Source organism: Rattus norvegicus, chromosome X (genome assembly GCF_036323735.1).
Source record: "Rattus norvegicus strain BN/NHsdMcwi chromosome X, GRCr8, whole genome shotgun sequence".
Lineage (NCBI taxonomy): Eukaryota > Metazoa > Chordata > Mammalia > Rodentia > Muridae > Rattus > Rattus norvegicus.
The window spans coordinates 46318555-46335537 of NC_086039.1; the positions used below are offsets into that span (position 1 = coordinate 46318555).

Below are 16983 nucleotides of genomic sequence, written 5' to 3' on the forward strand. Positions count from 1 at the left end.
ATATATATATATATATATATATATATACTGAATACTATGCTATTTCCATGAACTAACACAGAGTCAGCTTCACCACCCATTATATTTTTCACAATATAATACAAAACAACACCACAAGGCTTTATTAGACATGCATCAAATTCACCAAAAAAATGTTAGGGATCTTTATGCAATATAACACAATTTACATATAGTATTTATATAATTATATATATTATATATCACATAAATGATTATATGTAATAAAATCATGTAATATAATTGTATTATATATAATATGTTATACAATATAAATCCTATCAGCTTAAGATGAAACAATTGGATATTATGCTTTGCTAAGAACTCCCAAAGGAAAAGTTCTGTAAAAAGAAAAAAATGGCATACTTAATGTATTAAGTCAATTAGCCTAACTAAATTTCATGGCCCTCAAGATTACAGACGTAAGACAAGTACCCACAAACTTAAAAAGCAACAAAATAGGGTAGAAAGTTTGCTCAGTGGTTAATAGCACCAGGTGCTTTTGAATTATTCCTGAGATGGATTGCCAGAACACACACCAGAAAACTCAGAATTATCTGTAACTCCACTTTCAAAAGATCCAATATACTCTCATTTACTCAAAAGGCACTTTTTCCCAATATGGTTCACATGGATAGACTTGGACAAACAGGCATAAATGTAATATAAATTTTTAAATAGCCTATATAGGATAAAATAGAAGAATTTCTACATAAATGTGTATATGCTACATTTTGAAATTTTATTGCTTCCTCAAATACACCTCTTGTTTATTTGGAAATTGATTTGTCCATTTATACCTGTCATAATTATGATTCCCAACAGATATCATATAAATAAAGGCCCAAATGTAGCTGATAAATTTTGAAAATGGGATTAAAATCAGAAGGAAAGAAAAAAATTCTATTACTGTATTTTCCTTCCAGAATTAAAACCTACGGTAAAGTTGACAAATGGAGACACTGTTATATACTATGTAGAAAAAATAGTTAATACATAATGGATTTTTAAATCCATGTTATTTGTGATATTAATGAATTCAGTGTAATATTAGTCCCCACTAAGGAGATCATTCTAATGTTTCACATATGCATATAATGAAGACAAAACTACATTCCTAGTGCTAGTTTTTGTCAACTTTGGCTAATAATTTTATTATAAACAACAAAACACTACTTTAAGAGCAATGGGAGTAAAAAGAATGTTGGAGGGTGGTGGATCACCATGAATAATTTTAGAATCCACAGAAAGGAATCAAATCTTCTGCTTTTCAGGCCTTTTCCTCATCCATAAAACAACAAAAATAACAACAACTATTACTGTCCACCTGATAAAACAATTTTAAAATCTTATATTTTAAAGTCGTATATGGATGTGAAAGTCATCATAGAGTTGCCTGATCTAGTGATGGAACTGAGCACTTATGACATTTCAATCTGAACCTTGACCCTGTTCTCAGGTGAATAGTAGTTGAAATCATTCAAATAAAGCATTGTGGTAGTAAATTTTTGTAAAGAAAGCAAAGAGCAGAAAGTTGAACAGAATAACATTTTGAAGATATTCAGAGAAACTGCTTTATAAAGGCATAGAGTGGATTTAGTCTAAAACATCACAGACCATCAAGAATATGATGCAGGTAAATCAAGGCCCAGCAGGGGGCGCTGCCATGAAACTCAGCACTCCTGACCCGGCCCCTCTCTTCTATAAGCCCAGGCACTGAAATGATGTCATCATCAGGCGCCAACTCGTCATTTCCGGTAGGCCCGCGCTCCGCTGCCTCAGAGCCACTTGAGGCCTCTGCTTCCTGCCCAACTGGGACACTTCCAGTCTTCTAAGGGACTCTTGGACAGCCGGCCCTTGCCCTTTGAGCCTACTCTGCCCCTCTGAGAAGGTACAGGTACTGCTGAGACTGTGGTTGTGTTCAAGTGCCCGCCATGGCCGAAGCATCTTCACAAGTGCGTCAGAACTATGACCGGTGCTGTGAGGACGCCATCAACAACCATATCCGTCTGCTGCTCCAGGCTTCCTATTCGTACCTGTCAATGGCCTTCTACTTTGACCGTGATGACGTGGCCCTGGGGAATTTCAAGCGATTCTTCCTGAGCAAGTCACACAACTGCAAGGCCAGTGCGGAGATGTTTGTGTTCATGCAGAATAAGCGTGGTGGCCATGTTTTTCTGCCCAGCATCGCGAAACCAGACCGCGAAAGTTGGCACGGGGGCCTCCGAGCCATGGAATGTGCCTTCCGCATGGAGATGACCATCAACCAGAGCCTGCTCAACATGCACGAGCTGGCCAAGGGAAAGGATGATGCTCACCTCTGCGACTTCCTGGGGCAACACTGTCTGGATCAGCAGGTCCATGTCCTCAAGAAGATGGGTGGCTACCTGACCAACCTCCGTCAGATGGGAGCACCGGAACAAGGCTTGGCCGAGTACCTCTTTGACAAGCTCAGCCTGTCCTGAAGCTGGACTGAACTGGGATGTCCTCACTGCCATGGGGTCTTCCTCTGGTCATTAGACCTGGTATCAGTTCATGTTATTTTTGAAGCAAGTTCACCAGTTTTTCTGATTCTGTTCACAATAAATGTTTGTTTCAAAGGATAATGAGAGTTAAGTGACTCTTCTTGCAAAACACATTTTCAAAAATGAAGGTGGATCCACTTTCAGGTTTGTAAAATGATTGAAAGAAAGACTACTTATGTCCCTTCCCTTTTCAGCTTAGATTTCCTGGGGTCTTTTTGAACCAAATTAGCTTTCTCTTATCATTGATGGGAACAAGGAGTTCAGGGTGTTTTCCTTGTTATAGGGTGCTTGGTCTGGTTTGTATTGTAAAAAAGTAAGCATAAGGTGACCCTGAAACAGAATGAAAGGAATGTGATTCGGCAGGTATTATAAGACACTTGTGGGGTTGGGGATTTAGCTCAGTGGTAGAGCGCTTGCCTAGCAAGCCCAAGGCCCTGGGTTTGGTCCCCAGCTCCGAAAAAAAGAAAAAAAAAGACACTTGGGCTGTGTCATAAGATGCCTATCTGGCCTGTGAGTCCCTTGATTGTATGAGAAGTGGCTGGGATTGTGCGTGCGTGCGTGCGTGCGCGCGCGCACGCACACACATTTACCCAAAGAATCATAGTTAAGTAAAATGTTGTTTCTTGATAGCAAAAGGGGGTCATAGTAGAGGCTATGACACAGACCTTGTTTGAACATGTCAGTCTAGTTGACATAGAAAATAGAGGTGTGTATTGGCTTGTCTTTTCTATTGCCAAAAACATGGAGGATAGAAGGGATCATCCATGCATATTTTCTATAAAATAACTTAATGCCTATGTTGTTTGGTGGACCAGTCAAGGGCCCTAGCACATTACATTTCCTGCTTCTTCTTCCAACCCCACCCACTTGGAGACCAAAAAGGTGCCAAAAGGTTCTAGTCCCAATTTCCTGGGAGTCCGAGAGGTGCCCTCACCCCATTCAAAGTCACAAGCCTCATGCCACCAGTGTATAAGAGACTCGCAAGTCATACTCTGCTTGGCACTTCTAAGTTAGTCCCTAGACTGCTGAACTCAACATGCCCATTCCCAAATAAACCTTCCTTTTTACTGTAAATTGGGTGAATTGTTTTATTTTATTTTATTTTATTGGTTGAGAAATCCTAACTGATAGGTTATTTCTCTTCTTAAGGTGAAATGAGCGAATTTAAACCATAGTATATTAAAAGCAGGTTTATTTGGAAACCGCACTCATGTGAATTCACTGACTTCAAGGACCAAAGCCAGGGCAGTCACTGTGGGAAAAGAGGGGAGAAAGAGAGAATGGAATGTGAGCACAGAGATCAAAGATTAAGAGAGAGCCAAAATGTCTGAATTATATAGGGAGTCTCTTGGGGAAGGGCAGCCCAGCCCCTAGGCTGGAAAGTTTAGGGTTAAGGGCAGGACTGCCAGGTAGGGACTTGAGGAATACTGGAAGAACCTAGAAGCCAGGTCCTTTTTGTTTATGTAAAACATACACCTCAGTCTCTTTTCCCATGTCTGAAATCAATCATCCCAGTCTTTTGAATGTAAATGAATGGGGAATAGTGTAATCATCCATGACTGCTTCCTGCTGACATTGGGGCACAGTTTTGGATGGTTTTGGAATGTTGTCCAAGTCTGAGAAGACCTGTTTATTTCACTGCTGTCCAGGTTGTTGGACCATCTTGGGGTAGGAATCTGTAGGCCTACTTGTGGCAGTCTGTGAGACTGGGCCAGAGCACCTGTCAGTAACTCTATTGGAGCTTTCCTGGATGCAGGTTCGGAGAAAACACCTGGATGATAGGGGCAGAAGGTAAAGTTTAGGGTTAAAGGCCTTTCTTTGGGTATACATTGTAAACTCTTAGGCTCATGGTCTTGGTAGTTGGAAGAAGGCTGGGAGGGGTGAAGCGGGGACTTAGGACCAGGGAAATAGATCCCACCTTCAAGAATAGGAAGGTGGAGAGGGAACGAGCCTGTTAATTCACAGTACTTATCTTTAGTACATTTGATCTGTGAGAGGCAGATTTGAGTGGATTCCCTGAAACTTGCAAGAAACTTTAGTTTATCAAAAGAGAAATCCTTTATAACTGGGATTTACCAACCTCAAAACACTTTCCTAGACCTTTAAACACTTTCTTAGTAACTTTCATATCCTCAGACATTACCTAAACTTTTCCTAATTATGTACTATGAGGCACTGGTGGTTGATCACTGAGTTCAAACCCCTCAGAGAACTGTGAAGGATACATCTAAATGTCATTTAAAATGGCAGACTTACCCATTAATCAGACAGCCACCCCGCTAGGTTCCTGTGATGGAATGGGTATTCACTGATGTGGATGGGTTCACTGGGGACACAGGTCCTAAGGCAGGATCAGTCTTCAGCTGCTAACCAAGCAAATCTTATAAGCCTTCCTGTGGAGGAGGACTTGGGAGACCTTGCTTTGACTTAAGCAATGCTAGGTATGTCTGGTATCCCTGTTTGTCTACAGTTTTGGTCAGGTCTCAGCTGAGGACGAGGCAATGAAGCAATCTTTTTCAGTGGTTTTCATACCACGATCCAGGTGGAGTCCTTTCTTGTTGTGTCCCTATTCTTGGAGACCTTTGGAGTTTCACTGCTAGGAATTGGGAGTTTCTGTCATTTTAAGTGTCTTAAGTTTAGGATTTTAAATGTCATATTCAGCAGGTCTGTGACAGAAGTCAATACCTACTAAACTTATCTGAGTTAGACAATCTAGATCTGTTTTTAGTTATCTGCTCTCAATAGTACATCAAGCAAAAATAAAACAGGAGGCTTAATAAAGCTTTATTAATTAACTGCATTAGTCCTCAACAAGACTTTAATGTCGCCCTTTAGAAATATGGCAGTGAAGCAATAATTTGACCCTCTTTATCTTAAAGTCAAGATGGTGACCAGCCATGTGCTATTTACTCTTTGTGTATACTTTCCTTCTGTCAGCAAGGTGGGCGATTTAAAATGAGCAGGCTGGTAGTTCACCATCACCATTTGCCATCACATCTGCTGTAACTACTATAGCCACTGTTGCTGGAGCCTCAGGTGGAAAGGCAGGAGGTAGGGGAGGGTGGTGGGGAAGGGAGTTAGGAGACACCACCTGGAGTCCTGTGCTCGGTGCAGGAAAGGAGGAGTGGGAGAGTGCAGCTTCCAAAAAACTGGATGTACAGAGTTCAGGCCAATTCAAATGAAGTTTTGCGTTAGGTTCTGTGGCACCCAGCTTTTGCTGGAAATCCCAACACCATTGAAGTCATGTCTGAGCAGATCAAACCAAAGGTTGATGTGGGCAGCAGTAATCTCAGATAAGACTTTTCTACATCTAAGGGTCTAACTCTGGCTCAGCTGCACTCAGCAGAGAGAACCCTGAGTGTCCTGGACCTGGATAGGCATTAAGTGGGGATGGGTATTCACTGAGTCGGAAGAAATGATAGCTCGGGTGGAGAAGGTTAGAGGGCCAGAAGTGGTCCCAATGTGGCCTGGAAAGACCAAGGCCTTTGGGCTAGGGACTCAGTTTCTCCCTGGTTTGGCACCGTCTGATAGGTTATTTCTCCACTGCAGGTGAAATGAACCAATTTAAAACAGATTATATTTGAGGCATGTTTATTGAGCAGCTGCACTTGGGTGAATTCACTGGCCCCAGAGATGAAGGCCAGGGAAATTGCCATGGGAAAAGGGGGAGGGTAGTGGCCAAGCAAGAGAGAAAGAGAAGTAGAAGTGGAAGAGAGTGAGAGAGTGAAATGTCTGAATTACATAGGAAAGAGCCTCTGGTGGTGAGTGGCTGGAAGGTTCAGGGTAAGGGGCAGGGCATGCCAGCTAGGGAATGATGGATGCTGGGGGAACCTGGAGGCCAGGTCTATTTTGGTTATGTAAAATATATACCTCTGTCCCATATTCCAGGTCTGAAACCAAACACTAACATCTTGGTGTTTTGACTGACTCCTAAACTATCTTGGTTCTGTGTGTGTGTCTCCCTCTGTTGTGTACTTGGGCTTCCAACTCAGCCCATGGTCTAAGACCCTTACCTGTCACTGAGTCTGGGTCTTCTCCGACTTGCAACCCCTACCATGGCTGATCAGATTTTATCATTCTTGGGTTTTTCAGACACTGAATCCCCAATTTTGCCTTTAAGGCAAAGCCACTATACCAGGAAACCAGAGAGACCCACATGGGGCACCTCACCCACCTAGCCACAGACTGCTATCACTTCTCTTGAGGTTGCCCTCTTACTGGGTCCTGCTCTGCCCCCCCCCCACTAAGACTTCCCTCCCACCACTCACCTCTTTACAGATGAGATGGGGTAGCCACAGGTGTTTTAGCTCAATATTTTGGGCCTTCTCACCGAGTCATGTTTGAGAGCCCTAGTAACAGCAGCACAACTCACCAGGGAAGCTTTGAAAATCACCCTGTTCCAGCTCATCACAGTATACTGTACCAATGGCCTCTCTGACCTTCTCAGTGTGTGTATATGAGTGCTTGAATGTATATGTGTCTGTGCATATTTGACTATATACAGCATCTTAATTCTTTTCCTTTCCTTCCTCTCTGGTTTACAAAGAGTTAACCAGTTTACTCAGAGGGCTGTCTGACTGATTCACTAAAGAAAGGAGCACCAGCAATAAATCTGTTCCATTATCCCCAGCTGTTTTATGATGAGGTACTAAACAGTTTCTTTGCTCAGAGGAACTCAGACAGGCAAATTAGCTACCCATTGTCAATGTCCCCTTGTAACAAAATCTTTGGAGGATCTCAAGCTCCCAACACAGGTGGCCATAATTCATTACTGGGATACCAGATCCAGCTGACTCAGTGGCCCAGGGTTTGGCTTCCAGCTCCTCCAGACACACAGGACACATCCTCTTCCTGACATCTTTCAAACCTCATTATCAGACAGAGGAAGAAAGAAAAAAACAAAACAAAAAAACAAACAAACAAAAAAACCCAAATTCCTTGGCAAAGGGGCCACGCAGACAAATGGTGGGTGGCTTTACCTAAATAACTACCTCATCCTTCCCCAAAAGCAGGCACCTTTGATCATCTCTGACATTCACCAGTGCCTACACATCTGCTCTAAACCCTATTCCAATTTCTAGAGATCCTTTTTAATCCTACTGACCTCCGAGTCCACACTTTATAGGACTACACTTCCTGCCAGATATGTGCTAAGACCAACTGACAGGGGGCTCTCCAGATAAGACCAGCCTCTGCATCAGCTCAGAGGCTACCAACCAGGCAAGGACTGGCAAGTTGATTTTACCCACATGCCTACTCATAAAAAGCTCTGCTATCTCCTAACCCTGGTTGACACCATGACAACTGTTGGATCAAGGCATTCCCCACCTCCAGGGAAACTGCAGCTGCAGTGGCTCAGGTGCTCTTTGGACACATGCTTCCTCTGTTAAGTGTACCACAGACCACTCAAACAGACTTCACCTCCAGGATTATGGAGCTTGTGTCCAAAGTTCTCAGCATCTCCTAGAAATTGCACAACTCCATACCACCCACAATCCTCAGGAAAGTTTGAAAGAGAGAAAGGACAACAGCTCACAAAGCTGTCTCTTGAGCTCAGGTTATCTTGACCCTCACTGGCCCATTGCTCTCACTGGCCTCCTGGCTATCCCTTGCTCTCTCTCCTACAGGTTTAAGCCATTTTGAACTCCTATATAGAAGGCCATTCCTCCTTAGCCATCACTTCCCAGCTCAAACTACACAACTGACTGGGTACTTACCCTACCTCTCCCTCCTATTGTTCCATTGTTCCCATGTGACAGATACCTGGCTGCCCCCACAACAGAAGAAGCTATAGCTCCCAAGTCTCCCTTGGGGACCGAGTACTCTTCAGGCAGTTATTTTCCTAGTCATTAGAGCCTCGGTGGAAAGGACTCTTCTCTGTGATCTTCGCCATACCTACAGCTGTCAAGCTTCTGGGACATGAGTGCTTGTACCATTTCTCCAGAATCAGGAGGGCTCCTACCCAAGATGAGTGGTCTGTATAACAAGTTCTCCAAAAAGTCCCAGTGAGAGGATGGGAAGATCATCAATGAGTCCCTCAATTGGTGGCAATCACTACTTTTCCAATGGCTCACCCAATAATAGGACCCCTCATTTTCATTTGCCTGGGATTTCTTTTTGCTCCCTGCCTCCTCCACCTTCTCAGAAAATGGATTCACAAGGTTCCCCACATAAGGATCAATCATATACTTTGTCACTCAAACCTCCAGCTGAACATGGACCCACTGACTCCCAACTCCACCATCAAACTTTGTCCCTTTCTAGCAGGAAGTAGCCAGATATAAACCTGTGTCCATATATCCAAAGAGAACATTTGGTTGGCCTCCCACACAAGGTCTACCAAATTCGATTTCCTTCCCTCTCTCTTCAATCCCACTCACTCCAGGAGCAAAAAGGTACCAAAAGTGCCTAGCCCCACATTCCTAACATCCAAGACAGGTATCCCTAACCCCCGTCATCCAAAGTCACAAGCCCTCTCCCCCCACACAGTCTATAAGAGGCTCCTAGGCCATAGTTTGCCTGCTACTTCTTCAGGTTTCCTCCCCTGAGACTGGTGAACTCGACCAGGAGCCTGTTCCCAAATTAACCTGTCTTTTTACTTTAATTTGGCTAAATTGCCATATGGTTTTTTTTTTTTTTTTTGGCAGAGAAAAACCTCACATCCATTTTCCTAAATCCAGTATTTCTTTAGTTGAACCAACATGGTTCCCCACTCCAAAACCCTGTATTAACAACATAGATGGGCTGATTCCACAAAGGAAGATCATATTTGCTATATTGATTATGAAGGAATCAAAATTAGCTGGCTGCAGAGGTGGCTTCTTAGAATATTAGAGAGCTAGAGAAAGTTGATGGTAAACGTTCAATTCAGATTTAGAGTTTTGATAGATACTTATTAATCACGTTCAAGTCCTTGAAGTCGGTGTTACTGATAGTACCTTCTACAGTCTGCACAACTGGGACATCATTTCTCATTCATAAAAGCTGAAAGACAGAAAGAAAAACAGTAAAAATTAAGGCAACCCAAGCCCAAGGCTGAAAACCTAGAAACATGTATGTTATAATTAAGGATTCAAAGGTACTAGAATTTGTAGTTATGAACCCACAGCCAAGACAGGAGCAACAAATTACACCACCCCAGAAAATATCCAATAAATATGCATGCCTCTTGTCTACTCTGTGCATTTGATTCAGAGTATAAGCCTAATTTATGATGCAGCCCATATTCAGGGCAGGGCTTTCCTACCCTGTTTCTAAAATTCTTCCCAGGGAGAGGCATGAACATTTATCTTCCTTTCTTCCTAAGGTTCCAACATCAAATTGTTATGCCCAGTTGGCAGGAACCCCAGGAAATGGCCAGGAGTTGAGAGTTCGATGCAAGAACAATGAGAGTATTTATTATATGATTGTAAGCCTTCCCTGCTGTGCAGGTTAGGAATGTGATATTTTCTTGGACTCGAGAGTCCAAGAGCTTGAGATACATATAGGAGTATGCATAAGCTGGGATTCTTGAGACATGGCATTACATGATTGGGGAGGGGTTAAAGAGTGCTGTCCTTTAAACCTGGTAACATTTGTTCAGACATTGGGGCAGAACCAAACAACTGGAAAGGGACCTTCTTGACCTGGAAAATAGTAAGGCATTGCATTATCAGAAGTTAGTGTATTTTACAAACTGGTCACTGCTGTCTGGGACGACTTATTTACCTCTTTCCCATTGTCTATAAGTGAACTTTATCACTTCAAGGATATTGGCTCCTGCTTCCTTCAAGGGCAGGAACCATCTGCACCTAAGAAAGGCTTGTTAATCAGGGGAGGGAGTGCGAGGTTCCTGGACATAGAGGCTAGAGTTGACTGCCTTTCATCTGTTCCCAAGGCCAGCATCTACCTGGGGGTGGTGTGGAGGATGGGGAAGGGAGTGCTGTCAGGAAAGAGGGATTGCAATATTTGGGTGCCAGGCTGGGCTCCCTTTTGTCTGATCTCTGCAAAGGCCAGAGGTATCTGTGCTGGGGAAATTGGGGGAAAGGGAGTGCTAACTGCTTGGGCTCTACTCAGGGACAGGAGAGTACAGAATTTGATTTGCAGAAATGGGGGGCAGGTTTCTTGTGTTTCTTCAAAACTGAACCAGGAATATTTAGAATTCAGGAATGAGGGTTCCCCCATAGTCTTATATATTGAGACTACATATATCTATACATGTAGGCACACACCAAATAATACCCCCCCACACACAAACATACTTCTCTCCTATCTCTCACCTCAACCATCTTAAGAGCTGTTAGTTGATAGGTAACAGTTAGATAGTATGGGATGAGAATGTAACCATCAACAAGCCGAGGTAAGATGATCTTTTCTAAGGAGTTGCTGGGTAAAAGAGCCTCAGGTCATGGAAAATTCAGTTAGACTGTACTGTGCAATAGTCCCTAGCCATGAAGTATTGCTTAGTCCTATGTGGACTGGTTTTCTGTTTTTGTTGTTGTTTGTTTGTTTTTTGATTTTTGGTTTTGTTTTGTTGTTTTGGCTGCAGCTGCAGAAACTATGTCTAGGTATAAAATACATCCCACCCTGCTCTCAGTTAAATCATTAAAAAAATAAATGTAGCTTCATGGTAGATACTTATGGCTCCTCTGACCTTTAAATGCTCACAACATTCATCATACAGAAAGGTTGGAGCCTCACACTGTTGAGATTGAGTCTGTCTGCTTCTCTGCCTCATTTGTTTTGTCTAAGGAACACAGGTAAATGAGATAGCAGTTGTTCATCTCAGAGGTTAGTCCTTCACAAGTACTCTAAGGCTTCCTCCAACTCTTATATTCATTCCATCATAGCCCCCTCTTTCAAAGATCACTGATCTTTAAAGTTGTATGACTATATTTCCCCAGCTCCTGTGAGGGGCCCTATTCATGCCTTTATATTCGTTCATTCCTGCCTCTCCACAGCATGACACTTGGTGAACTTCAGAGTCAGTTTGACTACAAAAATACAAAAGGGAGAAAAGAGCAAGCCAACAAATACTTCCTGGATCCTGACTTTAGTAATAAACTTGTTGGTGTCAGGAATTGCCTTCACCTCCAGCAGCAACACCATTTGGTTACGTTGCCATGGCAATGGACATAACTTTCCAGTATACCTTTTGGCTCAATTCCCAACTCCACCTGGGAGCAGTTATGTCATATTCCAAATAAAAGCCAGACATCTTCTGCCCTCTCTCTCTTTTCTCTTCTTTCTCTCATCCCTTCCCTTTGTCTCATTCTCCCATTAAATCTCTCCACAAGCAAACGTGTTGGCTTGGTGTGCTTTATCCAGGCACCGGCCAATATTTAAACAACAACATTGGTGGCTCGCACGCGGATTTGATTTCCTCCCACCCCCCCCCCCCCGGGGTGGATAGCTACCGCTCCTCCCATGCTCGTCCCTCAACCTCCCATTAGATTCACCACTGTATCCACTGCCACAGTGCACACTGCTCAAATTGGATCGTTGGGTCTTCTAGGCCTCCACTGCCACCTTCTGGCTGCTGTGAGACTCAAGATAGAGTTACTGCTTCAGCTGGCTTGCAAGCAGATTTCTCCGTGACCTGCTACCCTCCATGGCACATTTTGCTAGTTTTTGCTGCCTAGACAGGCCTAACCACATGGTTCTCCACTCCTGCTACACGATTTGGGGCACAATTTTTGCACAAACACCAACATATTGTTAGTTTTTTTCTGGTTGGCAGGGAGCACCCCGCTTTCCCAGACAAAACATGACCAGTTTTTTTTTTTTTGTTTTTGTTGTTGTTGTTTTTTGTTTTGTTTTTTCTTTCTGGGATTCCAGGAATCTCCTTAGCTAACATACTCCTGTTGGACCTCGATCATTGGGCGGAGCTTCCCTTGAAAGTGGTCCCTCGCTCCCCCTCACTCTCTCTGGGTTCTTGCAGCTGACATGAAATCCAAGGCCTGGGTGGGAACACTTTCTGGCAGGTCCAAGTCCGTCGTAGCCTCCAGGAGTCTGAGTGACGATTCAGATACCTGGCCTTGGTAGAATACTTTCGATGCCATTAATTTTCCCTGAGGCACTGGTGAAAATTAATTGGTGACTTCCCCCAATGGGAAATTGAAGGTCTTAGACCATACTCCCACATACACCATTTAGGATGTCTTTTGGAGAATTTCAAAACTTTAAAATTAATGCCTCACCTGAGTACATCAAAATTGATACACCTATGCAATAATTTCTGGGCCCAGTATTCATTAGATAATAGTTCAAAATGACTGCATAACTGCATTCTGAATTCCTCAATTTTACCGGAGCTTCACAATTACTGCCAGCAGTCTGGTAAATGGAAAGAGATTCTTTATGTCCAAGCATTTATATATCTTCACTCTAAACCCTCTCTGTGTTCCTCTTGTACCCCCACCCAATTCCTCTTAGCTATGAAACAGGCACCAAATGACAGTACAACTCTTGACCCAGCTAACGAACTGCCTCTTTGCCACAGGCCTGCTTCCACACTAGCAAAAACCCAAGCCACCACCTCAGTTTCTCCTTCTCACCAGGTTACCCCAGAGCCTCCTTAATCAACCTCTCCAGAACCCTTCCAACATGTGCCAGCTGCAGGACACTCCAATCTCCCTACACTGGCACCCATTTTCACCCCTCCTCTTACCCACTCCAAGACCATAGCCAGACCCCCAAACCCCTCATTGCCAGCACCAGTCCTTCCATTGAGAGAAGTGGCTGGCTGTAGAGGGGTTGGTCAGGGTACATGTCCCATTGCGCTGAATGAACTTTCTCAAATAGAAAATAGACTGGGTTCCTATACCTCTAACTCATCCACCTTTATTAAAGAGTTCCAGTACATTACTCAATCTTATAGCTTGACCTTTCATGATGTACATATAATCCTTACTAATAATTTACTTCCGGAGGAATGCTGGTGAGTTTGGGAGCAGGTGAAAGTACATACAGACGAGATACATCAGACAGATGGAACATACCCTATTGGATCTGAGGCAGTGCCTGACCAAGATCCCCTGTGAAATTATAATTCCACAGGTGGTATTTTAGCCAGAGGTAGATTCATAATCTGTCTCTTGGCCAGTCTCCGCAGGGCAGCTTTAAAACCAGTAAATTTTGAAAAAACTACAAAAGGATATCCAGGACAAACAAGAAAACCCATCCCAATTTTTAGAACACCTTACAAAGGCTTTATTACAATACACTAATCTAGACCCTGAAAATCCAGAAGGTAAACAAGTTCTGATGATCTATTTTGCTGGGGACAGCATACAATGACAGGGACTGCCAGTAGAAGGCCAGGATAGAGACATCTCTGAAGCCTGCAGCAGCTCCTTGTAAAGACAGGTGGTGTCTGGGACCCTGAGAAGCAGGAGGCACATCTCTCCAGGGGACTCGTCATTTGAAATAAGAGGCTGCCTGCAGTAGGCCAGGATGGAGACATCTCCAGTAGCCTGCAGCAGCTCTTTGTAAAAAAAGAAAGAAAGAAAGAAAGAAAGAAAGAAAGAAAGAAAGAAAGAAAGAAAGAAAGAAAGAGAGAAAGAAAGAAAAAGGTTGTTTCCTTTTCCTTTGTTCCCATTTCTCCTAACCTTAGCTCTGGACAGCAGCTGTATAGATTTCATTTGTGTGTGACTGCCTTTCAGTTGGCCTTGGTTTGCATAATTATTCTTTTATATCCAACTTTCCTACTTCTTCCTCCTTCTGCTCTGGTGAATTCTGTGAAACTAGATGTCCTTGATGTAATGATTCTTAAACAATTAGAAATTGTGGCATAGGCACACAGCACAGGACATCCCTTATGGCCCAGGTGCATGTTGTGTGTTCTCATCTTAGAAACAATGTAATAACTGCACAATAGTAGTTCCAGATTAATACTTGACTTGCAAAGAAATGTTAAATAAATTATTAGAAAATGAATTAGAGCCAACATTGGGCCCTCTAGAAAGGAAAAAGTTATTGAAGTTAGGAAATAAGTTTTACATAACATTTGAGAGTGGTTCTTTGATGAAGGAGTACAGATTATATAAAATTATATACTAGTAAATCTAAGTCAAAGTATTGGGACTCTTACAAGAGTCATTGTGTGCAAGGAACAGAAAGCTAGCAGAACTACTGAGTTAAGGGTTAACTTGATTCTTTCTGGTCACTGCCTGGCAGCTTTGCCCATGTCATTCATCATTAGAGCTTCACAGGAAAATGCAAGTAGCTGACCTTGTAGCTTTGAGCTCTGAAGTATAATTAGTCAAAAGTTAAAGTTTAAATAATGATAAGTTTACAATTATTATTATTTTGGCCACAGGCCTGGGAATAGTGGAAGCTTGAAACTTTGGGGGACAATTGTAATTCTTAATTCTTTGTGGGGTGTGGTTATTCTTTTGAATTTGATTTGACAATGATTATACAATGTCTTTTTTTCTATCTGCTTTTGGATTATCAATAAAAGACTGGGGCAAGAGAAAGGCTAGAGAGTGAATGAGAGAGTGCATGAGGGAGTGAATGTGAGAACTAGTCTGAAAACAAATGTGAGAGTGAGTGAGAGAACATGAGAAGAGCATGTGAATGAAGTAAGTGAAGAGAGAATGTAAGGTGTGTGGAGAAGTGTGTGTGTGTGAGTGAAAGGAGAGTGCATGTGGTGTGTGTGAGATATGTGTGAGGTATGTATGAAGTGTGTGTGAGAATGAAAGGGTAATGAATAGAGGTGTGGATGAGTGCAATGGAAAAAAGCAGCATGTACAAGAGAATGCAGAGTGTGTGTAGCCTCAAGCTGAGAGAGAGAGAGAGAGAGAGAGAGAGAGAGAGAGAGAGAGAGAGACAGACAGACAGACAGACAGACAGACAGACAGACTTTAAGCCTTGAAATTGCCTGTCAGTTTGTACCCAAAGAGTAATCTGTGTTTATTTATTATGTGCCTTCCAGATATCCCTGCTTTCAATTGAGAAAATCAATCTTGTGTCGATGCTGGACCCTGGCAATATTTCTTTCCCCAGAACTACCCCAACATAAGGGACAAACTTAAAAAGCTAGAGAGGTGGCCCCTAACTCCACAGGCAGAAGTTTTGGCGCTTGCCTTCAAGGTTTTCCATGGAAGAGGTGAAAAGGCTTGCAGACAAAAATACCTGATGCTAGCAAAGACTGTCCGACCAGCTCCAGCTTTTGTCCCGTACTCCTTTTGTTCCTTAGGCCTCTAAGGCTAAGGAAACACCAGACCCCTGCTACAAATGTGGCCAAAAGGGTCATTGGATGAGGGCTTGCCCTAATCCTCGCAAACCAATGGGGCAATGTCCTAGGTGCCATCAAGAGGGACGTTGGGCTGCCGATTGCCCTCATGTTGCACAGGACAGGGGGATATCACATCCAGGTAACCCTCCAGCTGATCTCCTAGGCTTGGCTATGGGCGAATGAAGGGGCCTGAGTTCCCTAGACCTGACTATGGCCATTACCAGCAGGGAGCCCCGGGTAACTATCATGGTATGTGGGCAGCCCATCTCTATCCTTTCAGACACTGGAGCAACTTACTTGGTCCTAATGGAGTTTTGGGGACACACATCTCTCTTCTATTTCCCTATTGTCAGGGTAGGGGGACAACCTTACCTTCCTCACCAGACCCCACCGCTTGGCTGCATTTTTAGGGGTGTACCTTTCACCCATTCCTTTTTGGTAGAGTCAACATGCCTGGTCCCCTTATTGGGAAGGGATCTTCTAGCTAAGTTGGGAGCCTCTATTTCCTTTGCTTCACCCATTCGCCTGAACCCAAGCTCACCAGCAGCCCCTCTGCTCCTTCTCCTAACTAGCCAACCTAGTAACACAGACATGTTGTTTCCTTTGCCAGCTTCTCAGGTAGACCCCCGAGTCTGGGACATCCAGAATCCCTCTGCTGCTAAGCACCATTCTCCTGTTGCCATCCAATTACTGACCCTACAAGGTACATAACCCACATGCCCATTGTCAAACGTGCCAAGTACCTCCTGGTCTTGGTAGACATCTTCTCTGGGTAGGTAGAGGTATTTCCCACAACTAACAAAAGGGCTCAGACAGTCTCTGATCTCCTCCTCCGAGAGATCATCCCCTGATTTGGTGTCCCAGCCTCCCTCCAATTAGACAATGGTCCTGAGTTTACCTTCCAAATTTATCAAATTCTGTCTAAAGCCCTCGACGTCCCCTGGCATTTCATATTCCCTAACACTCTCAATCATCAGGAAAGGTAGAAAGAACTAGCCACTCTTTAAAAACTACTCTTGTAAAGCTGTCACAGGAACTTCATCTAGATTGGGTAAAACTCTTACCTCTGGCTCCCTTCAGACTACAAGCTCTCCCTAAACGACCTCTCCAAGTCTCAGCTTCTTGAACTCATGTATGGACGCCCAGTCCAAACTCCTGACCTTTCACCTAAATGCTCTCCCCTCCCAGACCATCTATTCTCCCCGTTGCTTTGCCATCTTC

The 16983-nt window shown here is 43.4% G+C and overlaps 1 protein-coding gene across 1 annotated transcript; it reads left to right on the top strand.

Moving 5' to 3' along the window:
• Positions 1-309: 309 nt before the first annotated feature.
• Fthl17fl (ferritin, heavy polypeptide-like 17, member F like) lies at positions 310-2624 on the top strand. The gene has a single exon (XM_039100338.2). The coding sequence runs from the start codon at positions 1953-1955 to the stop codon at positions 2481-2483; it is 531 nt and encodes a 176-aa protein (XP_038956266.1). The 5' UTR covers positions 310-1952; the 3' UTR covers positions 2484-2624.
• Positions 2625-16983: the final 14359 nt, after the last annotated feature.